Source organism: Acomys russatus, chromosome 9 (genome assembly GCF_903995435.1).
Source record: "Acomys russatus chromosome 9, mAcoRus1.1, whole genome shotgun sequence".
Taxonomy (NCBI): domain Eukaryota; kingdom Metazoa; phylum Chordata; class Mammalia; order Rodentia; family Muridae; genus Acomys; species Acomys russatus.
Genome location: NC_067145.1, coordinates 52,603,496 through 52,631,411, shown reverse-complemented (window position 1 = coordinate 52,631,411; position 27,916 = coordinate 52,603,496). Strand labels below are relative to the sequence as shown.

General features: G+C 46.6%; 2 protein-coding genes across 5 annotated transcripts in view; one reads left to right on the top strand and one right to left on the bottom strand.

The window, feature by feature from the left end:
• The window catches only part of Prpf18 (pre-mRNA processing factor 18), an 807,949-nt gene that overhangs the window by 549,746 nt on the left and 230,287 nt on the right, over positions 1–27,916 (top strand). The window lies entirely within an intron of this gene.
• Positions 405–26,746, bottom strand: Sephs1 (selenophosphate synthetase 1). Of its 3 annotated transcripts, none has more exons than XM_051151333.1 (9): positions 26,585–26,746; positions 23,769–24,040; positions 17,934–18,037; positions 15,576–15,683; positions 14,287–14,441; positions 10,939–11,029; positions 8,873–8,972; positions 2,758–2,970; positions 405–945 (listed from the first exon to the last, which is right to left on the bottom strand). In XM_051151333.1, the coding sequence occupies exons 2-9, from the start codon at positions 23,959–23,961 to the stop codon at positions 731–733; spliced, it is 1,179 nt and encodes a 392-aa protein (XP_051007290.1). In that variant the 5' UTR covers positions 23,962–24,040; positions 26,585–26,746; the 3' UTR covers positions 405–730. The 3 variants fall into 3 exon arrangements, with proteins under 3 accessions (XP_051007290.1, XP_051007291.1, XP_051007292.1); XM_051151334.1 differs by lacking the exon at positions 26,585–26,746 and adding an exon at positions 25,862–26,090; XM_051151335.1 differs by lacking the exons at positions 17,934–18,037; positions 26,585–26,746 and having other exon boundaries at positions 23,769–23,855.

The window sequence follows — 27,916 nt, the reverse complement described above, 5'->3', positions numbered from 1 at the left end:
ATTGCAAAAAGTATCTTTTTTCCTATCGGTAAGGAAAGCGGCTAATGGTATTAGCGCAAGTGTCAGGAAAGCTGTGTTGTTTGTTTTTGTATTCCAAGCGCTTTCCCTGCGGGAGTAAAGCACCCGCCTTGCTGCACTGAGAGAGCTAGTGGAGCATGTCCTGGGGCAGAGCAATGCCCTGCAGCTCTTAGACTCAGCTTTACAAATCAAAAACTCAAAGGAATCACTCAACCCTCTGACTACTGGGAGACCATCATGTCACTCGCCAATTCTGTCTTTCTAGGATGTCAACTGAGACACTTAAAAAAAGACCAGACTCATACGGTAAGTAGAAATGAGAAGACATGACTGCTGGGTGACAGTCCTCTCAGTAACGCCCGCTGGGTGACAGTCCCCTTAGTAACGCCCATGTGGCAGAAAAGCACCTTAGAAAGCGCCTGTGCGCCAGGAGACACGCATCTAAAGATTCAAGATGAATCAACGGTATTGGATAACAATACCATTCTCAGCTCAGAAGCTGTCTCGAGGTTGGGTGCATCTTCAGTTAATGTAACAGGAAAAGAAGGCCATGGATTTCATTTTATTAATTGCACCCACTCACAAACCAACCTAAGGTCACCAGATGTGTAGACACAATGAGATTTTGTTGTTCTTAGAGTCTTTAATTGAAGTGATGATAAAGGAAATAGATCTATTTAAAAACAAAATCAAATAGCTATTTCTGTCTAGATTAGGAGGTGGCACCAGGTGTGGGATTCACGTTTTGCGTGGCTACTTGAGGCGCAACTTCGATAATCCGAGGTTTGTCGATGATTCTGGCTGTGCGGTTGCCTTTCTCTACAATCCCAATAATCCATGCTTGGTGGCCTTCGCCATATTTGGGGGACTTTATCTCTGCACAGAACCGAGCTGCTTGCTCACGTGGTAGACAGATTAGTAGGCCTCCTGGCAAAGAAAGCGAAGAGGTCACTGCTTGTGTGGTGCTGGGAGAGCAGACGGCTTCTGCGCCTGTACCAAAGCTTGCTTACACTGAGAGGCCGTACTACTTTGGAGACAGTTAAGCCACCACTTGGTAAGCTCCTACTACACTGAAACACTAGCAACCAAGCTAAGGTCAGATGGAGAACGACCTATCTGAACCACACAGGACACTGGCCATCCACTGCACACGAGAACAGCTCCTTTCAGTGCTCCCTGCATGGACCCCTCATCTTACCAAGAACAATACTTTTTAAACTTTCTTTTTAACCTTAAAACTCACAAGTCTTTACTTGAAGATATCTAGGCACTAGTCTTTAACTCTTTGTCTGCGAAACACTAAAAAATACCAACGTTCCATCATGATTCTAGCAGCCAGCCCAGAAAGTGAGTTTCTAAGAAACAGGGAAAAACTTACTGAACACATTCTATTTTAGAAAACAAAGGAACAAACCAAGTGACTGTGGTCGCTAATTCATGCGGTGCTTACTTGGCGCCCACTAGGAGGCAGACACTGCTCCAGCCAGCCAGCCAGCCGCTATCGGGGTTGTCTAACTCCTTGGCTCTGAGCAGCGGAGGGTGCCAAGCCCTGGCAGAGGGCTCTGTAGGCACCACCTCTCGCATGACACCAGGTTCTTTTAGGGACCCAGGCCCATGCAGATCAGTTGCCTAGAAGTTGGGCCTAGAAATGTGTGGACACGTAGGTATAGCGAAAAGGAAACGGAAATGAGAAAGACTGAAGAAAAAAGAGGAGGTAAGTACAAATCAAGGTCAGCACAGGCAGCAAGGTCAAGGAGAGCACAGGCAAAAGGGAAATGGCGCTTGGAAACACAGTACTTGTGCCACACCACACTTTAAAAACAGTCACTAATATTTTTAATTAGTCTATGCTCATGAGTGAAGGTGTTAGTGAGGTCAAGATATCAGCTCCTCCAGAGCTGGAATTACAGGCGGGTGTGAGCTGCCAGAGGTGGGTGCCAGAAACATCCCCTGCTCTGGAGTGGAGTAGTGTGAGGCCAGAGAGATGGTCCAACAGTGAACAGCACTACTGCACTCTTAAAAGAAATTCTGATTTTGAGACCAGGTCTCAGTGCATAGCCTGGGCTGACCACACACTTGATGTCACCCTCCCGCCTCTGCCTCCTTAAGCACTAAGACTATAAAACATGCCTGGTTCTTTTCTTGACACTGTCAGGGCTTTGCTTTGTTATACAGATCAGGCTCAGGCCTGTAACCATCCTGCTCTGCTTCCTGAGTAGTATCCCGTGATGCTCTGCTAAAACACCAAATTTAAATGTTTACAAAAAAAAAAAAAAAAAAAAAGCAAAGTCAGGCATGGTGGCACACCCTTTAATCCCAGCAGAGGCAGGCGGATCTCTGTGAGTTTGAGGCCAGCCTGGTCTATAGAGAATTCCAGGACAGCCAGGGCTACAGAGAGAAAACCCTGTCTCAGGGAAAATAAATAAATAATTTAAAAAGCAGTGGGCTTATCTTTCTTATCCATGGTTGTTGAGTTCAAGGATTAAGTTTCCAGTGAGTCAGATGTGACCTATCTTTCCTGAGCTTCTGTCTTCTACTATACCAAAAAGGAGAACACAGGTACATTCAACTCCAAATAGCAGTTCAGTCACACTGGGGAGGGAACTACAATCACAGGAAGAGTAGGTAGGCATGGCTATCAGGCCTGACTCCATACAAAGTGGGGCTCTGGTGTCCGAGGTGACTGCTTTCTTAGCTTCACTGAGTAGAACCCTCAATCAGAGAACAGAATCCTTGTACCTGATGTCTCCGGGCAGGTCCCATGCATGAGGCCGAACATGTTTCCACAGGCTTTGCTGACAGCTGCCATCTTGGCTAGCACAGGAAGGTTGTGAATCACAAACGACACCTCGTTCCTCTGTTGCTTGGCTAGGTTCTGTGCATGGCCCAGAATCCCAAAGCCTGTGATGTCAGTGGCTGCGTGAGCATTGAACGTGTGCATGAGGCCTGCAGCTGAGAGAGGCAGAAGAGGGACTTGAGAAAAACCCATCTTTCCCCCACTCAAATTCTCCATAAGGAGATACGGCGGAGACTAGGGCCAAATGCTGGAAGCCAAGCTAACTGCAGCTTATGCCACTCAGCCACATCAAGACCAACTTCCTAGAAAGTGAAAAGGCTATAGAAGAAATAGTTTCCACAGAGGGAAACCTGCCACAGCTGACTTACAATCTACTAACACGTTTAAAGAATGCCTGAGTTAAAAGTCTCACCTCCTAAGTGTTGAGATTACAGGCAAGTACAGTGGCAGGCCCTCAAGTTTTCTTATTCAGAGCAGCATCAGGGAAAAAGAATCAAATGATCAGGTTTTACAAAAACAAAAACAGAATAAAATGTCACGCCCGGTTCTTATCTGGCCTTTGGGGACATTTTGCATTAGTGTGTTTGACGAGTCATACCTGAATTCTATCATCACCTAGGAGCCATGGTTCATATGAAGCCCCATTGTATGTTATATAAATGTGTACCATGCGCCATGAGAAGTAGTGTCACTGCTTTGGCCTCCTGGGCCTCTTTTACTACCCTTTCCTCCTTTCTCGGCCCTGGCAGCCACTCATCTTTTTGTTTTTCAGGAAGGTCATGTTCTTTCAGACTTCATTCACTTAGCAATGTGCAGCAAGCTTTCCCTGGCGCTTTCATGCTTGACAGGCCCCTTTAAACACTGTTCAGTAATATTTCACCATCTGGATGTTCCATTTCATTTGTCCACTCACTGAGCAATTGTCTTGGCTGTGTCTAAGCTTGGCAAAGGCACTATAAACAATGTGTGCAGATTTCTGAGTGACTCTTCCTCTAGGGTAAGCAGTCAGGCACAGCACTGCTGGATCATATGTTTAACAATAGCATTAGTGCTGCAACAAGTAGCCCAACGGTGGTGCAAAGTAGATGTGCATTTTGCATTCCCACGAGCAAATGACAAGAGTTCCTGTTGCTCCTCACTCTTCTTAGCATTTGGTGCTGTTGGTGCCTGCAGATGCGTAAGTACCTCACAGGACATATAATCTTAAGCACCTCTAGATGTCTTATTGCCAAGATATCTATGATGAAGTGTCAGTTCCTATCTTTTGAATTTTTTTCTTATGTTGGGGTTTTAAGGGTTTGTCATGAATTTTGGCCATCAGACCACTGTCTGCAATGCATTTTGCAAAGATTTTCTCCCACCTTGTGCCTTGGCTTTTGTTCTGTGTGTACATGTATGTGTACATGTGGAGACCAGAAGCAACTGCAGGTGTTCCTCAGGTGACATTCATCTCGCTTTTTGATTTGTAAGAATATTTTAATATTTTATGTGTATGGAGGTTTGGGCTGCATTTGTGTATAGGTGCCCATGAGGGCCTGAAGAGGGCATCTGACACTCTGGAACTAGAGTCACAGATGGTTATGAGCGGCCATGTGGTCGTGCCGGGGATTGAACCCAGTTCCTCTGTAGAAGCAGCCAGTACTCTTGCTGAAGCATCTCTCCAGCCCTTCATTTTGTCTTTTGAGGTACTGAGACCTGAGGCTCACTGCTTAGAACTGGTTGGCTGGCGGGGGCCTACCTACCTCTGCCTCCCAGCCATGGGATTTCAACAGTGTATCACCATAGCCAGTTTCTTGTGTGGGTCCGGGGACTCGAACCATGTCACTGTAGGTGAACACTTCTTGACTGAGCTACTTCACAAACTCATTTCATCACCTTAGCTGTTGTGTACAGAACAATTTTATCTTAATTACATTCAATATCCATTTCCCCCTTTCAGATAGCATACAGCTTCTGTTGTATCTGTTTTATCTAAGAAGACATCTCCAAACCCACTACCATCTACACTTTCTTCTATGCTACTCTCAGAGGCCTGCAGTTCTTCGGTATATTTAGATGTCTATCTATTCGGAGTTACTTTTATGTTGTTTATTTTTGCATATGGACGCCCACTCGTTCAGCACCATTTGTCACAAACCCCATCTCCCCTCTGACGGCTTGGCTTTGCCCCATGGCCAGATGTCAGTGTGACTACAGATGACAGCTCAACTTTCTTTTTCTTTTGGTTTTCCAAGACAGGGTTTCTCTGTGTAGCCTTGGCTGTCCTGGACTCACTTTGTAGACCAGGCTGGCCTTGAATTTACAGAGATCCGCCTGCCCCTGCCTCCTGGGTGCTGGGATTAAAGCCGTGTGCCACCACCGCCCGGCGACAGCTCTATTTTCTTAGTAAGGGAAGACAATGAGAAGTTTCATTTTAAAATGGATTGTTCAAAAGTAGACTGCCTTTCTAGTAGAGCATTATTTGGTCACCTGTGTGCTAGTCTATTTAGTGACATGCAAATGATCAGGAGGAAGAGCAGCCACTCAGTGCACCTGGGCTTGTTTTGACCACTAGCTTAAGGCAACAACTAAGCTGCAGGGAAATATTTTTTGAAGCCCTGGAGGAATATGTAAAAATGCAAACTGGAGCTGTTTTGGGATGGACAACTATGTATAATTTTCTTCTGTACTTTTTTTTTGCTGTTAATTTTAAGGAAGTATAAAAAAACGATTTAAAAATAACTACAAAGTTCTGTGTAATCTGGAACAATATAATTTGCAATAATTGTTTTTTTTAGTTTTTACTTTTTTTTAAAAAAAGAAAAACACTGCAAAGACTTATAAAATATTTTCAGTTACAGTATTCATTTAGCCGTATTCAATTAGAACAATTTTTAACAAAAGATATTTTATGATCTAAACAAGAGACACATTCTACAACTATCTTTACATTTCTATTTCAGTGAGTACATTTCAATGCATTTTGATACATAAACATGAGATCATGTACAACTGCTATACACCGAAATTTAATTTAATTAGACCTTTCAAGTAACAAACAGCTACAACTCCCAGGCGCTATTCATGCAGTCCTAGTGAGTGCTGTGTGCGGGACTCACTATCGGTTATTAGAACCATCACAACCGTCAGGTTATCTTTCCCTTTACACGGGGAAGTGCTTTCCTTAACTGTTTTCCTCCTATGTGAAGAGCTAAATCAAATATTTTGTGGAATTGTAACAGCATTTCCTAAAACAGTTTCCATTAATGAGAGATTAATTATTGTAGGGTAATAATAGGTAAAATCTCCCAAAGCAAAACCACAAAGATTAAAAAAAAAGTAAGCCAAGCCACTGGGTGGTAGTGGCTCACGCCTTTAATCCCAGCAGTAGGGAGGCAGAGGCAGGCAGATCTCTGAGTTGGAGGCCAGCCTGGTCTACAGAGTGAGTTCTAGGACAGCCAAGGCTACACAGAGAAATCCTGTCTCGAAAAACACACACACACACACACACAAAACATAAACTCATTCTAACAGGAGTCAAGTGGAGACAAAAGACTGTAACTAGGGGTTGATGTTTCTCTATTGATCTGTATTGGTTTTTAAGACTTTTCTAGGAAGGGGAACAAATGTAGTATCAATACATAGTACTGAAAATTAAAGCAACAACAATAAAAAAAACTGCATCATTTTTTTCCTCCTAGGTGTCTGTGACAAGGCTTCACCACATCGCTCAGGTGTATAAACTTACTTTATGCCCAGGCAGGCCTGACCCTCCTTCATCAGGCTTCTAAGTAGCTGGCTCTGCTGGCTTAGGTTTCCTCTACTGCCAAATGTAGCAAATTTCTACATGAAGACACTAGTAGCTGGAGAAATGGTTGAGTGAAGCACTTGCCATGCAAACATATGACCCTGAATTCAGTTCCCCAGAATGGACTTAGGCCTATGGAGCATCTTCATTTCTAGCATTCCTAAGGCAAGACAAGAGGCAGGGGCAGAAGTTCTTAGAGCTGGCATACACGGCAGCGAACATGTGCCCTGCCTCACATAAGGAGGGAGGTGAGGACAAACCAAGATTGTCCTCTGGGTTTCACATAAGTCCCACAGTGCCCATATATTGTATTCACACAGGTACACCATGGTGGTGATGGGGTCAGGGAAGCAGTGCATAAAAAACTAAAAACAAATTCTAGAAATAGTGCTTAGGGTTTTTAATACCCAAGAGAAGTGCCCTCTGCTTAATTATAAAATATTTAAATGGTGTAAACACCAATAAAAGAGTTAAGATGCTAAAAGCAGGGGCTGGAGAGATGACTTGGCAGTTCAATATTGCTCCTCCAGGGAACTCCAAGTCTGGCTCCAAGAACCCATGTCAACAGGCTTCCAAGCTCTTCCAACTCCAGCTCCAGGGAACCTGATACCCTTTTCTAGCCTTCAGGGCACCTGCACACATGTTTTCATATACACAGGCACAAGAAGACATAGTAAAAAAGATTAAACTATGTCAAGTGATTGCCTTGGTATGCTGGCTTGGCTTATGTCAATTTAGCAGAAGCTGGAGGGAACACCAATTAAGAAAACGCCTGCATAGTCAGGCTGCAGAAGACAAGGCTTGATCCCTAGCAGACGTAGGCTAAGTGTGGGGACACATATGCTATTTCAACACTCAGGAGATAGAGGCAGGAGGATTAAAATTCAAGGTCAGTGGAGGTCACCCCAGAGACTGTCGCAAAAAAGCAAAACAAAAATAAAGAGGTCGTAGGCAAATGAGTGATTTATCTTACCCTAAATATTTATTGAAGTTAAAAAAAGAAAAAAAGAAAAAAAAAAAGGCCTCTCCTTCACATTTTAAGCTAAAAGCTTTGGAGACACGTTGTTAACATTATCTGAGGGAGCTGGGCCCATTCGGAAGACAGAGGCAGGTGGATCCCTGTGGGTTTGAGGCTAGCCTGGTCTACAAAGTGAGTCCAGGAGAGCCAGGGCTTGTTACACAAACAAAAACCAAAAAAGAAGGAGGGACATCGTGGTGCACACCTTTAATCCCAGCCCCGAGGGGACAGAGGCAGGTTCATCTCCGGGTGTTAGAGGTTATTTAAGGCTTTATAGAGCTACATTGTTTCAAAAAAGAACATGACACATATGATCTAAGTGTATGTCAGGGGTGGTCCCACAGTGCACACTGTACACCTGAGTAGAGAACATGGAGGCGTGATAAAGAGGAAACCTGCTACCGACATGCTGTAATGAATGGCCCGGCTAACTCACCATCCTGCAGGTACAGGCTTAGCTCTGGCTCAAGGGGTTCGGGATGAGTAGCTTGGACATCTTTGTGTTGCCTGACCAGTGAGTGTAAATGCAAACATTTCCCTGAAATGCGATAGGTCCCCTGAGCACTTAACCACACAAACGGTTCATCTTAGTTCAGTTTTCAAATGCCCTGTCTTTCCTTGACACATTTCAAAGCACGTAGGCAAAATCCACTCAGCCAGAGTAACTTTATTTAAACCCCTTATTTACAGGTTTTGTCTATGGCCAAAGAAGCTTTCTGACTACAATTAAAACAATATTTAGGGCCAGGGAGAAAGTACGAATTTGATTCAGTCAGTAAAGTATGGATTAGACTCCCAGAACCCAAGTAAAAAAAACCTGGGCATGGTGCCATATGCTGGGGAGGTAGGCCGGCAGCCTGGCCTAAGTGTGAACTCCAGGTCAGTAAGACCCTAACTCAAAAATCAAGGCAAAAGGCACTCACAGTTGACCTTTGCAAAGGCTCTATATGTCTGCACACATGCATACACCCACCTACACAACTTCACACATGCACATGCATGAAAGGAAAAGAAGGCAACATTTCACTACTATATAGCACCTGACTTGTGATTTTTTTTTTACATAATTGAATAAAAATCTTACATAGTAAGGTTGTTTTGTTTACATCTCTCAATTTAAGTAAAAGAAACCACTATCTCTTAAAGCCTGTGTTATTGTTGGAATGAGTAATGGCTACCACAGGCTCATATATTCAAGTATTTGGCTACCAGTAGGTGGAACTGTTTGAGTAGGATGGCTTTTGCCCCATACCTGTCCTGTTCAGCCGTGCCATATTCATCATTGCCTCTTGGTATGCCAACTCTACGTCTTCTTGGGTAACCACCAGCTTAATTTTATTCCATTTTTCAGGCTAGCCATAGGAACACAGGAGGGGGCGGGGGGGAGAGAAAGAGAGAAAATGTGATTCGCTTTTACTTCTTCTAACTGCTTGCAAAATGAATACTTGTCTTAGTCATCTTCGGGGACTGGGTGTGTCTCTATGTGTGCATATTTCTGATGATCAAACCCAGGGCCTCACACCTGCTCTGCATATCCTGTACCGCTGAGCCACACCTCAGTCGCTGGAAATTTGATTTACCTCATATGTCAAGACACAGCAATGTTCTAAGTCGATGGTATCTGAGATTAGCATTTTTCAGTGGGACGGTCATCACGCATCGTCTGCTTATCCTGTGTGTCCGCAGTAGAATGTCGTAGTTTGCTGGATACATAACCCTAGCAGGCCACACAGCTGCACCTGCCCTCATTTTGCCAAGTGTAATCCCTTCCTTAACATTGTTTTTGAGGGCTGAGCACGTAGCTCAGGCAAGCGCTTGCCTAGAATTCACAAAACCTTCAACACTGCAGGAAGAAAGGGCAGAACTGTCTCCATGCCTTTGGCTCTCTTCCTCGTTTCCTCTAGGAGGGTGATGGCCTCCATTTTTATGTCACACCTTCTTTACTTGAGCTGACTCAGCAGTGAAGCTACCCTGCTACACACGGGTGTGAATGAGGCATCATCAAAGGGACAAAAAGGCCTTTGTCTGATTCTCAAAGAACCTAACACCATGATGATGCTCATGGCACTAACTGCTGTATGCGTCATGCATTTTCACTTATAGGTCTTGAACCCACTAAACAATACTCAATGGTAGAGCCTGCATGCACATGCGAGGCTGAGTGTGGCCCTAGCACCTCCCGCCCACAGCTGGACATCAGGAATACTCCAACTCCCCACAGAAGTAACATCCACTCTGATGTCTGTACCTATTATTCTTTGCCTTTCTACAGACTACAGATTCTAAAACTAACCTTTATTAAAAAACAAAACAAAAACCACGAGCCGGGTGTGCTGGCACATGCCTTTAATCCCAGGACTCCAGAGGCAGAGGAAGGTGGATCTCTGTGAGCTCGAGGCCAGCTTGGTCTACAAAGCAAGGCTAGGACAGCCAAGGCTACACAGAGAAACCCTGTCTCAGAAAAACACAAATAAGAGGGCACGGTATGCCCCTGGAACTGGAGTTGTTAGTCACCATGTGGGTGCAGAGAAGAGCAGCCAGGGCTCTCAACTGCTGAGACACTGCTCCAGCTCTGAGCTTTCTTAGTGGCTATATCAAACCACAATAAAAGGCCAATAAATGACGTATTTTTTTTCCCAACTAGTTTCAGGTGATAGCTATAGAAATTAAACACACCATGACATGTGAGGGAGGACACAGCAAAATCTTAAGTCATTGTGAGTGGTTATAGAAAAAAAAATACAGCTCAGCCCCAGTGGGACAACACTCAGGAGCAACATCCTTCTATTTCTTCTCCACGAGACTCACACATCTACATGCTCTTAGCTACTAATCAATGTGAAGCCTACACTAGCACCTCACAACAAAACTCCATGGCTAACACATCAACCCCCGACTCTACTAACTCTTGTCCACATAATCTGATGCCTCAAACTGGGCTTCACCTTCTTCAAACATTAGCTTGATCACATCTCCATTAAGAGTACGGATGAGTCATCTTCTGATAACTTTTTGGGGTAAAATTTAAGGTTTTTACTTGCCTAACGTTTCCCAATTAAAACAAAACAAAAACCCCTCTGAAACAAAAATGAAACTCTGGGCTGGGCGTGTTGGCGCACTTCTTTAACCCAGTACTAGGGAGGCAGAGGCAGACAGACCCCTGTGAGTTTGAGAGGCCAGCCTGGTCTACAAAGCAAATCCAGGACAGCCAAGGCTACACAGAGAAAGCTTGTCTCGAAAAACCAAAAAACAAACAAACAAAAAAAGCAACTCTGAAAGCTAAGTGTTCCGCCCACTCCTGAACAGCTCTTTACTTACAATATCCAGCCACTGGTGCACAGCTACTGCTACTTGTGTCCCCAGGGGTTTTGTCAATACAAGCACATCCCCTGGGACTGCATTATCTGGCCTGAAGAAGAGAAAAAAGAGCATGCTCCAGTCAGACTAACCAAACAGACAAACGGGAAATCTTGTTTGTTTTTTTTTAAATGTTTTTGCACGAATTCTTTTGGGGGGTGATGTTGGTGTTTATGCATGTGTACTGGTTAGGGGGAAGCCAGAAGTCAATACTGGATGTTATCTTCCATCTTTTCCACCTTAGTTTTTTGAAACAATGTCTCTCAATGAGCCCAGATTTCAACATTTTGGCTAGACTGGCTGGCTAGTGAGGGACAGGGACTTGCCTGTGTCCGCCCACCCCAGCTTTTATGTGGCTGCTGGAGACAGAGCTCTGGTCTTCACGCTTTCCCCATACATGCCATCTGTTAGGAAAAGGAAGCCCCAACTGAGATGCAGGATGCTTAGCAGGAATGCCTTCAGCTGCTGGAGAAAAAGGAGCTTCCACTAATTAAAAAACGGTGAAATGTGAACAGTGCTCAACTTCATTCTTAGGAGCAAGATTCGAACCACCGAGCAGAAGCTGGAGGCGGCGCTGTCTACTTGTCACCTCAGTTACTCAAGACGGTTACGACAGGAAGACAAAAGCCTGTTTTACTCAGCCCTAAATACTGGCTCTCTCTAGAGAGCTGCGCATCAGCTCAGCAGCAGAGCTGGGGCCACACACAAGGTTCAGCTCCCTGTTGGAAAAACAAACATGCACAAACCAAAGCACAAGAGCAAAGATTAAGTCTGTAAAGCCACTGTCAGTCAGGATATGGGGACCTGGCCTGTGTGTTTGCCACTGTGGCGTGGAGCCTAGCAGAGCCACTATCACCGGCACAGTCCATCTGACCTGGGGATTCCTAGAACTAGTCATACTGATCTGTTCTGAGTTACAATTGGAGCATTAGTGAAGTATCACCATAACCAAAATGTCAGTAGCAAATATACAGAACTAGTAAGAGGGTGCCTGGGACGGGAACGAGCCTCAGCACACGGCAGGGCCGGGTACTGTGCAGTGTTTTCAATTCTGACCAGGTTAACACAGTACCTAGTAGTGACTAATCAAAAGCTGAAACACGGGTCAGCAAGGCAGCTCAACGGGTACAAGTGTTTGCCACCAACTCTCAGGACCTGGGTTCAACCCCTAGGACTCATGTGACAGGAGGGAAGGATCAGCTCCTGCAAGTTGTCCCCACCACACACACAAATGCACAAATGAATAAAAGGTAAAAACAAATAAATAAAATTTCTATTAGCTTCAAAAAATGGGGCAGGGCCCCTTTTCTTAACATCGAACACAGAAAGTGACAATCTGTGTTGAAATCCTTCTCCAAAGAATACAGAGAAATGTTCCCAACCCTGAAGAAAGCGAGCTACAGGACAGGAAGCTCACCATTTCCAGTCACCAAGGAAACACACACCAAAGCCACAGTGGGATGCCACTGTACTCGACAGCTTAGTGCAGCAACTTCACACACATCAACAGAGAGGAAGGAGCCTCCGTCGAGAAAGTGCCTCCTCCATGAGATCCAGTTGTAAGGCATTTTCTCAATCAGCGATCAACTGAGGGCCCAGCCCACGGTGGGTGGTGCCACTCCTAGGCTGGTGCTCTAGGCTCTACAAGAAAGCAGCTGAGCCGGGCATGGTGGCACATGTCTCTAATCCCAGCACTCGGGAGGCAGAGGCAGGAGGATCGCTGTGAGTTTGAGGCCAGCCTGGTCTATAAAGCAAGTCCAGGACACAAAAAAAAATAACAAATCTAAACTACACCTGAAGGGTGTTCATAATAATAGGAGAAAACAACTAGAAAAGTCTACCAATTAATGAGCAGACTTGTGGTATAGACAAACAATAGCTTATTAGGCCATAAAAAAAGCACTATGGAGGGGCTGGAAAGGTGGCTCAGTGGTTAAGAGCACTGTCTGCTCTTCAAGAGGTCCTGCATTCAATTCCCAACCATCTATACTGAGATCTGATGCCTTCTTCTGGCCTGCAGGTATATATGCAGGCAGAGCACAGTATACATAATAAATAAATCTCTAAAAAAAAAACAAAAAAGAAACAAACAAACAAAAAAAAAAACACCATGGACACAGGTGGTGGTGGCACATACCTTTAATGCCAACACTCAGGGAGGCAAAGAGAGGTGGGTCTCTGGAAGTTCGAGGCTAGACTGGTCTATAGACCAAGTTCTCAGGCAGCCAGGGCTACACAGAGAAACTCTGTCTCGAAAAACAAAACAAAACATTAAAAATAAATAAATAAAACAGGCGCATGCCTTTCATCCCAGCACTCAGGAGGCAGAGGCAGTTGGATCACTATGAGTTTGAGGCTAGCCTGGTCTACAAAGTGAGTCTAGGACAGCCAAGGTTACACAGAGAAACTCTTGTCTCAAAAAACCAACCAACCAACCAAACAAACAAGCATTTATGCTACAACTTGACATGGCAGGTGAATAAAGCCAGATACAGAATGTCCAACAGAGCATGGCTCCATTTATATAAAGTGCTCAGAATAAGCAAATCCTTACAGACAGACTTGCTGTGAAGGATGCAAACATTCTGGGCCCTGGACAGGGTGATGATGAATCAAGACTACGCTCACAAAACCAATGAACTGCACACTAAAATGCTGCCGCAGAGGCAGAGCTCAGGGTGCAGCACCTGCTTAGCAGACACAGGAAGCTGTGTTCAATCCCAAGTACAATAAGTAAAGCAAACCCAAAAAGCTGCGGAGGTGGCCTGTACCTGCCAACTGCTGCAGAGGAGGCGGCCTGTACCTGCCAACTGCTGCAGAGGAGGTGGCCTGTACCTGCCAATTGCTGCAGAGGAGGTGGAGGCAGGAGGATGAGTTTGAGGTCAGTACGAGATACAGAGGATACAGAGTGACACCTCATCTCAAAAAGGCAAGCCAAAAAATAGACAATAAAATGCTGAATAACATGCTATATTTTAAATGAAATTTACAAAGCCTAAAATTGCTCAAGAATAGGATCGAAGTACTGATATAGGCTACAAAACCTGTGAGTATAAAAATACTTGCTAATCTACGAAGTAAAACCAACCAAGACATATCTGAAGGACCAGCAAGTGATGTGGGAAAGTTTCCGCTAAGGGCGATGAAAGCGGTTAAGGGACGCTCGCGATTCTATGCCCTGGACAGGCCAACCCAACTGCACAGTTTAAGTGAGTCATCATACATCAAGTGGAGGATGCCTTAATATACCTTATCTTTAGAGAGAATGAGAGAAAAACCGGTTTCGGCACGAAACAAAAGCCAACTTACATGATAAATTCATTGGGCTGGCAGACAGTTGTGGCCACTCCTCCCAGAACAATCCAGGGGTTTAATACCGTCTGGCCGCCCGTTACAGAGGTTCCTGCTTCCTCTGCCGCATCTTTAAAACCCTGTATAATTAGCGGTATCACTTTATCCCTTTCCTAGGGTTTAAAAGAACACAGATGAAAAGTCATGCAATTCTGTTCAAAATCCTAAAGGATGGTCCTATATTTGCAGTTATAAAAAGATAAAAACCCCTAAAGAAACAAAAGCTGACAGACAAGGTAGAGTGCAACAAAGCAAGGGAATGTTTCCTGCCGTAAATGTGTTATCAAATACTGGAAGGTGTTGGGGTTACAAAGTAAACGAAGCCCAGGTAAGAGAGTAGGGGGTATAATACGGCCTTGGCCCATAGGCCTGGCCCAGAGACAGATGACTTTTAGAAGTCAGCTTTTTGCTGGTCCTGAAGAACACCAGACAAGCTAACTACACAAACGCAGCCCTGTTTTCAAGGCAAGAAATGGGAAGACTTGCTGAGAAATACAAAGTAACACACCCCTGGCAATGCCCTTGCTGAGACAACTAAGTACTACTGGTCAAAGTACAAACTGCTAGGAAAAATGTCCACGGAAAACTGAGTTATCAGTAAATCATGCAAGCTGACTGGGGGAGGGGGATATGTAAAGAGAAAAGAACTAAAAACACATTTTGTCAAGATTTATCTAAGTAGTGGGGTTGAAGAGATGGCTCAATGGTTAAGCTCACGGCTTCTCCTGCAGAGTTTGGTTCCCAGCACTGGTTCGGCAGCTCACAACTGTATCTAGCTCCAGTTCCAGGCACACACATGGCATATTTACATGTATGTTGGCAAATACTCATGCACATAAAATAAAAATAAAAACAACCTAAATAGAAATTCATCCCTTGTTCAAAGAATAGGTAAAAGGACAGACTGCTAGACAGTAACAGAAACATGAGCATGTGAAAGCATGAGGCCCTGGCCCCCAACAGACTGCTTGCTATCTGAGCATCATGAGTTCTGAACCAGCAAGGAGGTATCTGGGCCACAGGCCTGGCACTAAGAGACTGTGAATACAGGTAAGCTTTTAAGTTTCCTCCTCACATTGGGAGGGGTAGGGAGTGGGAGAAGCTTTCTATCTACCCAGAAGAGAGGAAAGGAACAGGATGAAAAAGCGGATAGGTACATTTTAATTTACAGATAAATGCCCAATACCGGAGGCCATGTTTGTAAAGGCCAAGTTAAACCAAAGACCGTTAGTGAACCTCTGACTTACCCTGTCGGTCATTTTATTACTGACTCCAAGGAGCATCAGCATATTGTCACATTCTGTGACGCCCATTGCATAGAGATCACTGAGGACATTGGCACATGCTATCCTGCCCTAGGAAGAGAGCAGAGATGTGAGAAAGCACAGCTGGGGATTTTCCCTCTATAGAAACCAAGATGGAGCCTACAACGCAGTGGTCTACAAGAACTTGGGACTTCCCAGGAAGGGCATCTCCCAGGATGTGGCTCTCAGCTGGTTACCTTCACTTAACTGTCATGTCAGGCCACCCACTTAACCCGAACAAAGCATTCACATTCTTTCCCAGCCTAAGTTTCAGAGCCCTGGATGAAGTTGGGGTACAGTGGGGTATGAGGCTGGGGGTTGGTCAGGAAGAGAAGCAGTTAGCACTGATGGCCTAGGAGAGCCCAGGGAGGAGAGGCTTGATATAGCCACTTAAAGGCGACTGTGGAAACCATCGCTCGTGGCAGACCATAGGAAGTGTCACTTTGGGTGGTTATAGAATAGGAGATGGTCTTCTCCTATTTTTAATTGTTGGATTAATTAAATTTTCCAAGCTGGGCGTGGTGGTGCATGCCTGTAATTCCAATACTCTGGGAGGCAGAGGCAAGGGGATCTCTATAAGTTAATGGTCAGCCTGGTCCTTAAAGTGAGTCGAGCACAGCCAAGGCTATACACAGAAACCCTGTCTGAAAAAACAGAAGGTGGGGCTGGAGAGATGGCTCAGAGGTTAGGAGCACTGACTGCTCTACCAGAGGTCCTGAGTTCAATTCCCAGCAAGCACATGATGGTTCACAACCATGTACTTTGTGATCTGATGCCCACTTCTAGGCTGCAGGTGTACATACAAGCAGAGCATTGTATACATAATAAATAAATCCTTAAAAAAAAAAAAAAAAAAAAAAAAAAAAACCAGAAGGAGTGGGGGAGAAACTTTTGCAGCTTCCTTTTAAAGCTGTAAGGAATAAGCAGGATACAAAAAAAATAGGAGAAATAAGGAGACAGGCCTAAAGTAAGATTGAAGAAAGCATTTCCCAGTATTGCTTTATGAGAGATAAAGACTACTGCTCTGGAAGTTGTTGTCAACTAAATTATCTTTTTTATAGACAGTAAAATAAGAGAAAGATAAGGAGACTTTCTTCTGGCATAGGAAAACCAACATGAAAGCAGCACATCCCAGGCTGCTCTGCAGTGTCACTGTCAACACAGCAGAACTACAGGTTGCATCACAGGCCACAGGGCAGACACGGATTGGCTGTTCTTGCATGCTTCTAAGAGAACTAGAAAAGGATAGACTCTGGGCAGGGTCTGACTTGTTTCCTCACCCTGCACCTAAGAGGGAAGTGTGCTCATTTTCTCACCCTGGAAGGAGCTGGCATTTTAAACAAGGGAGATATTCCTATTTCTTCACTGGCTTCTCTTGTTGGGAGAGAAGTTGGCTGCAGACTAGGCAGACTAAAAGGCTGCTGGTGGAAGCAAATGACTGGACAATGTGTCTACACAATGCATGACCAGTAGCTGGAACTCCATGTGTATGTGCAGAGGACAGAGGTTGATATCGTGTCTTCCTCAGTCACTCTCCGCCTTAGTTTTCAAGACAAGGTCTCTTACTGAACCTGTAGATGGCTGCTCAGCAAGTCCCAGGAATCCTCGTGTCTCTGCTTCTCAGCATTAGGACTAGAGGTGTGTGCTGCCATACTCAGTTTTCCACTTGGGTGCTGGGTAGCTAGATCACAGAGTGGCACAGAATACAGTGGTGAGTGGGCATGTGGGTGGCTGGGTAGGTGGTAACCCACTTACCCCAACATTTACAAGAATAAAGGTTCAAGAAATCCAATTTTAAGTAAGCCATGGATGGCGGCATACACCTTTAATCCCGGCATGGGAGTGGGGGCAGAAGCAGGCAGATCTCTGAGTGTGAGTCTCTACACAGAGTTCCAGGACAGCCAGGGCTACACAGAGAAATACTGATGTGGGGGAAGTCCAATTGTGATGAGATTCCCACGTTCCTTTATTTGTGGGAGGAAACACAGAAATAACACTTTTGTTATTAAAAGGTACAGCGATACTTCCAGCTAGAAACACAGGAGCAGTAAACTTTACAAATGTCAGAGAGGAAAGAGAGCAGAGAGCACCACTAACCACTAGCGTTGTCTCAAACAGCGGAGTTAAGTGTGAGAGGAGAGACAGGCTAGCCCGCCATGACTGTAGGATCCATGGTAATAAAATGGAACACAACACGCAGACACAAAACCCAAACCCAAAGGCACATACAAAACCCAGCCCAAACCAAAACCAAATACATAAAGTAGACCCAATCACAACTGCACATGAGGTCCAACTTACCATCATGTAAGGGTCGTCGACGATAGGATAGATGTAATCCGTGGTTTGAACCAAGGAAAGACCACCATGCCGCAAGGGAATGACGCACGTATCCATCCCAATGCCTGGGAGGCAGATTGCCAGCACCCACAAATAAGGAGAAAAAAAAAGGCATTTAATCCTGTACGAGTAGCTCTTTGAGAAGGAAGATGTCTACAATAAGACAGCAAACACCGCACTGCCAACCCAACTCTGCATGTGTCACCACACCAGGCTTATACAGAATTTCTTTGAAGGTGACAACAGCACAAATGGAATTGCTGTTATTTTATTGATAGCTCTTTGAAATATTAATTACCTAGATGCCATTATATAACACCCTGGTATTATTCTATTTTTCCAAAAGTGTTTGTACTCTATTCTCATACTACCTGCATGACTTAGCCGTTTATTTTAGTTTTCCCAAAACACTTCCTACATCTTTGTGTATTCATACATATTTTTATATGTTCACATGTATGCACCCAGAGCCAGAGGTTAACCTCTGGTTTCTTCCTCAATCTTACTCTCACCTTATTTTTTGAGGCAAGGCCTCTCACTGAACCTAGACACAACCAATTCAGCTTCAGCTAGGATGGCTGGCTGTGAGCCCATCCCATTTCTTTTCGACAGCACTGTACTTGATGTCACATCCTGATGTTCCCTGGAGTGGGAAAGTTGGGGACTAGGTAGTTAATCTGATGCTGTAAAAATGTTTTGGAAAATGCAGGATCTTATTAAAAAGATAGCCAGCCCTAGGTTATGGTTGACAACGTTCTGGCTAGTTTTTGTCAACAGGAGACAAATCTAGACAGAGCTGGGAAGAGAGAGATTCAACTAAGGAATTACCTCCATTAGACTGGCCCAGTGGACATATCTATGAGATTGCTAATTGATACAGGAAGGCCTAGCTCACTGTGGGTAGTGTCGTCCCTGAGCAGGTGCCCTGGGCTGCTTAAAATGCTAGCTGAGCAAGCCAGCACACAGTACTTCTTGGCTTCCCTTGATGAGGGACATCTGTAATAAACCCTTTCCTCCCCAAGCTGCTTTTGGTTATGGTGTTTATCACAGTAACAGGAAAGCAAACTGGAACAAACACTCCACTGTCACCAAAGCAGCCATAGGTAGTATGTCCACACGTGAGTGAGGCTGCGTTCCAGTGTGATTTTATTCACAAGCACATGGCAGGTCAGATCTGTACCCTGCCACAATGTGTGAAGCACTAAAAGACCTTGGCAAGCTGATGAGAGGCCAGACCACTGCATGAAGTCCAATCTGGACAAATTTAAAGAGGCACATGGAAGAAGACGACTCTTTTTTTTTTTGAGACAGGGTTTCTCTGTGTAGCCTTGGTTATCCTGGACTTGCTTTGTAGACCAGGATGGTCTCGAACTCCCAGCGATCCACCTGCCTCTGCCTCCCTAGTGCTGGGACTAAAGGTGTGCACCACCACTGCTCACCAAGTGGACTCTCTTGAAACTTGAGTGTGCAGCTGACAGGAAGAGCTCCAGGTGCCAGCCCAGCCTGTGGATGTAATTAGGTTAATGATACATTACTGTACGTCATGTAGGGTCATGACAAAGATAACTGATAAGAGAAGATGAACCTTTACAGAGAGGACACAGGCTTTCAAGAATATTACCTTCATCACAAAGGGCGTCAGAAGACTATCTGGGAAGTGGGGGCTATTGCTCTGGAGGGAGTGTCTGTCCAGCATTCATATAGCTCTCGATTTGATCACACACACAGACACAGACACCCCCTCTCTGAAACTATAGGGAAAGAAGAAGGGGTAAGCCTGAAATGGGTCTCGAAAAACCAGAGCTTCAAATATAAAGTCACGGATAGTCCAGGTACAGGAACAGAGCAAGGGGAGGTTAAGTGCAAGAGTGCGAAGCTCAGGCTAAACTACCGAAAGTCCAGGTCTTCTCAAAGACTGAAACTTTCTGTCAAGAACACACCCGCTGGGCGGCGGTGGTGGCGGTGCATGCCTGTAATCCCGGGAGGCAGAGGCAGGTGAGTTTCTAAATTCGAGGTCAGCCTGATCTACAGAGTGAATTCTACTATCCAAGACCTCATAGAGAAACTGTGTCTCAAGAAACCAACCAAATGAATGAGTAAGAGAACACTATGATCACACTATAGTGCCAGTGACTCATGCTTGACAGTTTCCAAGTACAGAAAATAAATGGACTGGTTCTAAGAAACACCTACTTTCAATAGTGTGTGTGCGTGTGTGTGTGGTTTTCCCATCAGGATGTTGTTGTCTTCTATCATGCTGCAGAGAGCTCAGACTCAGAGACTCACTGGCCTCCTAAGATCTACCTGCTTTTGCCCCCACCCCCCAAGTGGTGGTTGTAGACAGGAGCAGGTATGCTGAGCTTTCCATGGCTGCTGGGGAGCCAAACTCAGGTGCTCATGCTTGTGCAGCAGGCACCTTGCCCACTGAGCTGCCTCTCCAGCTCCTGACACTCCTTTACTCAGTGGGGTGGCTAGTTTTATGTCAATCTGACACAAGCTAAAGTCATCTGAGAGGTGGAACCTCAATTAAGAAAACGCCTTCATGCCGGGTGTGGTGGCGCAGGCCTTTAATCCCAGCACTCAGGAGGCAGAGGCAGGTGGACTGCTGTGAGTCCAAGGCCAGCCTGGTCTACAAAGTGAGTCCAGGACAGCCAAGGCTACACAGAGAAACTCTGTCTCAAACAACAAAACAAAACCAAAATAAATAAATAAGATCAAGCTGTAGCTGGGAGGTGCTGGTGCACACCTTTAATGCCAGCACTCAAGAGGCAGAGGCAGGCGGATCTCTGTGAGTTTAAGGCTAGCCTAGTCTACAGAGCTAGCTCCAGGCCAGTCAGGGTCACCCAGAGAAACTGTCTCTAAACAAAACAAAACAAGCAAAACCAAAACCAAATATCCAGCTGTAAGGCAATCAATTAGTGATTGATGTGGCAAGGCCCAGCCTACTGTGGGTGCTGCCAAGTCTAAGCTGGTGGTCCTGGGTTTTATAAGCAAGCACGCTTGAGTAAGCCATGGAGTGCAAGCTAATAAGCAGCACCCCTCCATGGCCTCCAGGTTCCTGCCCAAACTTCCTTTGGTGATGAACAGTGCCATTAAGTGTAAGCTGAATAAGCTTCCCTCCCCAACTTGCTTTTTGGTCATAGTGTTTTGTTAGTGTTGGCTTTAAAATTGTGTGCTGCAGTTTCTCTTTTAATCTGGCTAGCACCCAAATAACTGAGACTGGACTGTGTTACTTATTTAATAAGCTTTCCAGCACAATACTGCACAGTTATTACTGTATTCTAGTCTGACTTCCTCTTTGCCAAAGTCCCCGAAAGAGTTACATTTCTGGCTTTCTCTTTCCAGCTGTGCTTTCCTCGTTGTTTCTCCTGGACCTCTCTCTACCCGAGGCTGAGACCCCACTTCTCTTTTTCTCTCCTATGCTCCCTTGGCTGGCAGCAGATCCGGTGCTATTCTCTCCTCTCCTCAGTGATTGGCTGTTAAACTGCTTTATCGACATGTCAGGGGACAACTGGGAAGTAAAATTTAGACAGGAGATTCTCAAAACAAGGATTGCAACCAGGTATGAGGGCACAGAAGTCAGCATTTACATAGCACATAGGAACACCATACCTATAGTGTTCGTCCAAGCAATAAAAGCCCTAACTTAAGACATTTGGGCACTACTAGTAAGTATGTAGATCTTAAGGGTCTTTTGGTTCATCCTTTAAATAATACAATTTAGAGAGCTAGGAATACCATTTAGACAATAGCAATAGTGGGGCAAGCCTTTATCCAGCACTTGGGAGGGAGAGGCAGGGTATCTCTGTTGATATGGAGGCCAATATGGTGTACATAGTGAGTTCCAGGACAACCAGAATTATATAGTGACACCCTGGGGGAGGGGTGTAATCCCGGAATCACCCTATGATCAAATTTAGGGGATTTATATTTTTCTGAGGAAAAGTTGTTTTATTTACTTCTCAAAAATAAGTTTTATGAAGGGGACCAGAAAGATAGCTCAGCAGTTAAGAGCACTGGCTGCTCTTGCAGAGGACCCGGGTTTGATTGCCGCACCTACATGGCAGCTGTCAGTGACCCCAGTTCCAAGGGATCCAATGCTCTTCTCTGAGGTTCTTGGACTTCAGGCATGCACATGATGCGCATACACAATGCAAGCAAAACACCCATATACATATTTGGGGAGGGGGAGGAAGGGAGAGAGGGGGAGGGGAGTGGGAGAGGGGGGAAGGGGGAGAGGAGAGGGGAGGGGGAGGGGGAGAGGGAGAGGAAGAGGGGAGAGAGAGAGAGAGAGAGAGAGAGAGAGAGAGAGAGAGAGAGAGAGAGAGAAGTTCTATGTAATCAGACCCGTGGCCTTTGTATTCTTATACCTGCTTTTCTGTCTAGGGGTTTAGATTTTCCTTTCAACCAAAGCAACTCTGTTTTTACCATCTGCTTTACATCCCTGGAAGAAACAAGTGCTTCAGGGCAAAGCCAAGGTGCTAAGACAAGACTTCATAACAAAGTCACAAGCAGGGCTGGAAAGATGGCTCAGCAGTTTACAGCTGTTCTTTCCAAATGACCCAGGTTCAATTCCCAGCACCCACATGTCAGCTCACAGCTGTCTGCAACTCCAAGATTGGACACCCTCAGAGACATACATGCAGGCCAAACACCAATGCACATAAAATAAAAATAAATTATTTTTTTAAAAAAAGTCACAGGCAAGGGAAATAAAATACAAACTTTAGCTAAGAAAGCTCATCAAGTCACTCTGTAACTGTAAGACATCCAACCCCAGGACACACCCACAAGGCTCTGTCCTCTCAGCTTTGCGTCATGCACATAATCAAATACACCGAAGAGCCCTATCTCAGAGCCTGCAATTTCTGGGCTCTGTGTTTGAGAAAGGGAAACCACTAACGATACAAAGAACTTAGAAAAGAAAACAACAGGGACGTCAGTGCCACTCAGAACTCTGGGGTCAATTTCAAATTCATGTTGCCATCTCTCCTTTGTGTGTGTTTGGACAGTGTACATGGGTAGAGCGTGGATATGCATGTGCAGGCCAATGCATGTGCAGGTCAGAGTTCAACCTCAGGTGTCAGTCCCAGACATGGTTCACCTTTTTTTTTGAGACAGTCTGTCAGCTGACTTGAGAATTAGCAAGCAGGCTAGGCTGGCTGACCCGCAAGCCCCAGGGACAGACACATCTGTTTTTTCCTTCCCAGTGCTGGGATTACAAGCACACTCCACCACACACTCATTGTTTTAAAGGCATGGGTTCGGGGGATCAAACTCACTAAGGTCCTCAAACTTTACCAAACAAGCTTTTTCTCCAGTCTTCTCTCCTGAGTCTGAGTCTGCAGCAGCCATGTGTGGCCCACCTGCAACTTTTCAGCCCATGCATCCTGCTAGGGCCCAGCCACTCCCTGTAATGCTGTTCTTAGGATACTCAAGGCAATACCTTCACTAGGGCGGGGATAGAGCACAACACTGTAGAGGCCATGAGAGAAGCGGCAGAAAGGAGCTTCTACTTATCCCCAGCTAACAAAAAAAATTAAAAGTAAAAAAAAAAAAAAAAAAAAAAAAAAAGTCTTCCTGTAGTGTAATGCCACCACATAGATGCCTGTAATTTAAAACCTGCCAACCACATGCCCTGAGGCTTTCCAGTTCTCCTCTTAGATAAGGGGGCATTAAGAGTATTGAGAGCTTCCCACAGAACTTTAAAAGTCAAAGCAACACAGGGGGGAATCTGCCTGTTGACTGTTGACCACACTTCTGGGTCTTAGAGCATCAAAGCGATGGTGTACATACCAAGCCGTGGCATAACAGCTCCCAGAAACTGCTCATCTTCTTGGAAGTGGTTCTCTTGTAAAGATTCCAGCAATTTCTGCAAGACATCTTGGGGCACTTTGCAGCCTGTGCCTTTCAGTTCAGTAAACCTGGTTAGCCGGAAGCTCTTGTCCAATTCGTAACTTTCTGGGTTAAAGGCCTCCCGAGCAGACATGGTTCTGGGGCCACACTCTTCGCAGCTCAGCCTTGCCCCTCCCTCTTTCGATCCACTGGACTTTCTACTTGTGCTCCACCTAGGTGCCACCAAAACACAAAAAGTCACTGTTAAAAAAGACTGAGCCAGCACTTGTCCAGCATCAAGTGGATGCACACACACCAGGGAAAGGTACCAGGGCCAAGGCTGCCCAGAGCACAGGGAAACAGGCAGGCAGGGAGATCCGCAATGCCGTCATGGGCACCAAGGAAGACCTGATAGGCAGTGTGGGTCTAACAGCGGCTCCACGGGCAAGCTCATGTGACACCTGCCACTTGGCAGTAAACTCTCCGAAGTTGCTCACCGGTGCCGGGCTCAGAGAACACGATTCACTGTAACTGAAAGTTCTCTGCTTAGAACGCAGAGGTCCTCGCTACAGTGATTTTTCTGGAAAACTTCTGGCTGTCTTTTGCTCTCACACCGAATAGTGCAACAGCCACCAGACCACAGAAACGGAAGCACAAACGCATGCTTTTGGCTGCCCTGGATGGAGTTCACTCAGGCTGGCCTTACAGAGATGCGTCTGTCTGCCTTTGCTTCCAGAGCACGGGAATTATGTGCAACACTATGCCCTTCAATACTCTTCAAGATCTGAAATCCTAATTAAAAAAAAAAAAAAACAAACAACAACAAAGAAAAAACAAGTCTCCCTCTGAACCAGACAGCACAGTACCATACTGATGGGAGAAGTCACTGAAGGACACTACTTAAAACAAAAGCAAACACAACAACAAAAAACTCCAAACACTTCCACTGGCTGTAAAACACAGCAGAGTGTGTTCAAGAGAACGCTTCCAAAGTTCTGTTTTTAGCATTCTTAGAAAGCGAACACTGAACCAGCCCAACAAATCAGTACACACACTAGTGACAAAACACAGCAGTGCTTATTACAAATGAAACAGTATCACACGAAGAAATCACTAGTATTATGGTGCTGGCTACCACTCCCTGCATTTCCCCACAAGCTCTTCTGTTTGCACCTTTCCAGGTAAATCAATATTCAGTAAGTGCTCCCGGGGTTTACAAACTTTTTGGCTGATGCTTTATTGGGCATAGGATTACAGACACCCCAAGTTTTAGGGTCAGTTTCCCCTATAAAATTTATGATTGAGAATATAATTCCCATTTATAGAGTTTTCCATCCCCCAGGAAGTACATCACTCATTTAAAGTAAATTTCTCAAAGCCCAAGTTTGGGCAGGAATCCAGACCGTCGTGACAAACATGCCACGAGCAAGAATTTCAGCGGGAAACTAGACACGGATTTCACACATCATTTAAAGAAACCAAACTTTTCAAGGAGCGGTGTGAACCAAGCAAGTTGCCGAGATGGGAATTTTGAAGTCATTTCAGTTGGGGAAAAAGTGCAAATTACAACTCAACTTCGAAGGAAGGTTTGTAACGGCAAATTCCCTCGCAAGAAGTTTCTTGCTTTTAACACTTGCCTCACCTTCCACCTAGTACAAAAGGGGGAAAACTGCACTTCATAAGTAATCAATTTTTACCTCCAATCCTCATGCCCTCAAACCAAACGCAGTAAAGGGACTCTGAAGCGTCCCTTTCTTTTTAGCTCCTACACTTTCTGTAAGGAAAGTTTAAAACCACCTACATCAAGAAAACTCCAAGTGCAAGGGACACCTAAGTCAGACGGGCTTACCCTCAAAGGAAACTCAAGCAATTTGGGGAGGATGAAATCGGGGTGTGCTTTGGGAGGGGGGGGAGAGTAGAGAACTCCGGACCTGGAAGCCACATGTTTACACCTTTAAAACAATGACATGAATATTTAAAACCGCGTTTAACCCCTTCGCTGCCGCGCCCGGGGCGGGCTCAGGCAGCCGGGTGCGGTGCGGCCGCAGACCTACCTCCCCGCCGGCCCCGAGGCCCCGCGCGTGCACACAGGCCCGGGCGCCGCGGCGTGCACGCCGGGACCCCGCGTCCTCCATGGGGGCCGAGCGCGGAGGGTGCCACTCAGGGGGACACCTTAAGTCTCAGGCTGCCGCCTTTAAAGGCACGAAAAGGCGCGGGCCGCGTTCTTTGTACGGCTCCGCGGCGCGGGCAGGCCGCCGGCGGCAGGGCCATGCCACACCACAGGCCCCGGCGTCGCCGCGGTCGCGGGGACCGTCGCCGGCAGGGACCGGAGGGACGCGAGGGCCGAGTGGGGGCGGGGAGACCCCAAGGCGCAGCGCCAGGACACCGGGCGGCTATGGCGCAGCGCGCGCGCGGGCGCGCGGGCTCCCCGTCCGCGCCGCCACACAAAAATGTCGGCGGGCGAAAAGATTAACCCCTGCGTGGCCGCCGCCGCCCTCCCCCTCCGCTCCTCCCTCCTAACCCCGGCCCCGCGTGCCGCGGCGGCGGCGACGGCGGAGGAGGCAGCGGCGCGGGCGGCGCTTCTTTTTTAAAGCGGCCCCACCAAACCCTGGGCTCGGCCCCTCTCCAGGCAGGGCGCGCGAAGGGCCCCGGTGCACGGCTCCCCAGTCGTCCCGGGCGGCCCGGAGGGGGATTTGCAACGGCCGCGCCGGGCCTGCGGCCCGATATTCCCCTTTAAGCCTGCTGTCTCGCCCCCCCTCGCCAGGCCCGCCGCTTACCGGCTCGCTTTGCGCCCTCCGCCTCCTCCCGAAAACGGGCCGCGGCGCTCCCACAATGCACCGGGCGCGCCGGGCTCCCTTAAGTGTCGCCTGAATAAAAATGCTGCTCCCCCGGTGGCAGCGGCACGGCCCCGCGCTCGGACGCCGCGTGGAACTCGGCCTAGGCTGGGCGCGGCCCTCCGGGAACCGGGCCGCCGCGCTCCCGCCGGCCGGGCGCGTGAGGGTCCCTTTAAGAGCGGCCACCTCCCTTTAAGAGGCGGCGGGCCGGTGGCCGGAGCGGCTCGGTGTTGCTGGTGGCGGCGGTGGCCGTGGCTGCGTGCGGCCCGGGAAGGGGGCGGGGGCGCTGTGCAGAGGCCCGAGCGCGGCAATGATTGGTCTCGGGGGAGGGGTGGGGGGTTGCAAACCCAAGGAACGGTGGCATCCGTTGCATGATGCAAAAAAAAAGGGGGGGTAGATTGATCTCAAAAGTTGCGAGTTGCACTGCCGGCAACCTTGAGTGATGGGGCCACCTACTTTCGCACCCCATCGACTCGTTGGCTGGATCCAGAGTTTTGTTTTCTTTTTTGATTTGTTTTGCACAACCTGGCCGGGTGCGACGCCCGCAACACCCACGGGACGCAGTACCTGCTCCCGGATGCTGCTGCGAGGCGGCGACCGTGAGGAGTTTTGCAGAGAAGTGCAGGAGCTAAGGACAAACGCCTCAGCCCCCAGTGAGACATTTGAAAACCAACCTAACCCCGCGCTTCATTCTCAGTGACTCCCAATCTCCTCGTTCTATTGTTTAAGCCTAGGTCTCCAGTTCGTTGGAGCCCCGGCGAAATGTGCAAATACCCTCGTAAAGTTTCTTAATATTTGGTACGCGTTTTGGGGATGGGGAGTGTATGTTGCCGGGTATCATCATTTGTTCTTCCCACATCCTTGTAAACATGGCAGACTAATCTGTGTGCATGAATTGACATTGGCGATGTGGTTTCTCCTCATGAAGTAACTGCAGATTTCCGACTTTGTAATGCATTGCTAGTGCAAAGTGCGTCCATTCGAAGGACTTCCCTGGAAAGCCGAGCTGCACAAATGGTTTGGAATAGGTTCTTATATTCCAAAGTCTTGGGAAGCAGAATCGTTAGGGGTAACCGAACTGGGCTTTTACGGCGGCTTTTAGGTTTGCACGCTTCGCAGATACGTCCTTTTCATTCCTGAAATTGTTTGCCAGTTTCTTAGGACTGGAGTCTAGGATGCAAAGTGTGGCCAGCTGGACACAGGCGCCTCCTGTCTTGGTGTGTTTTCTCCACAGTACATTAGGGAGAATACAGTAGCACCTGGGCTCCTTAGCGT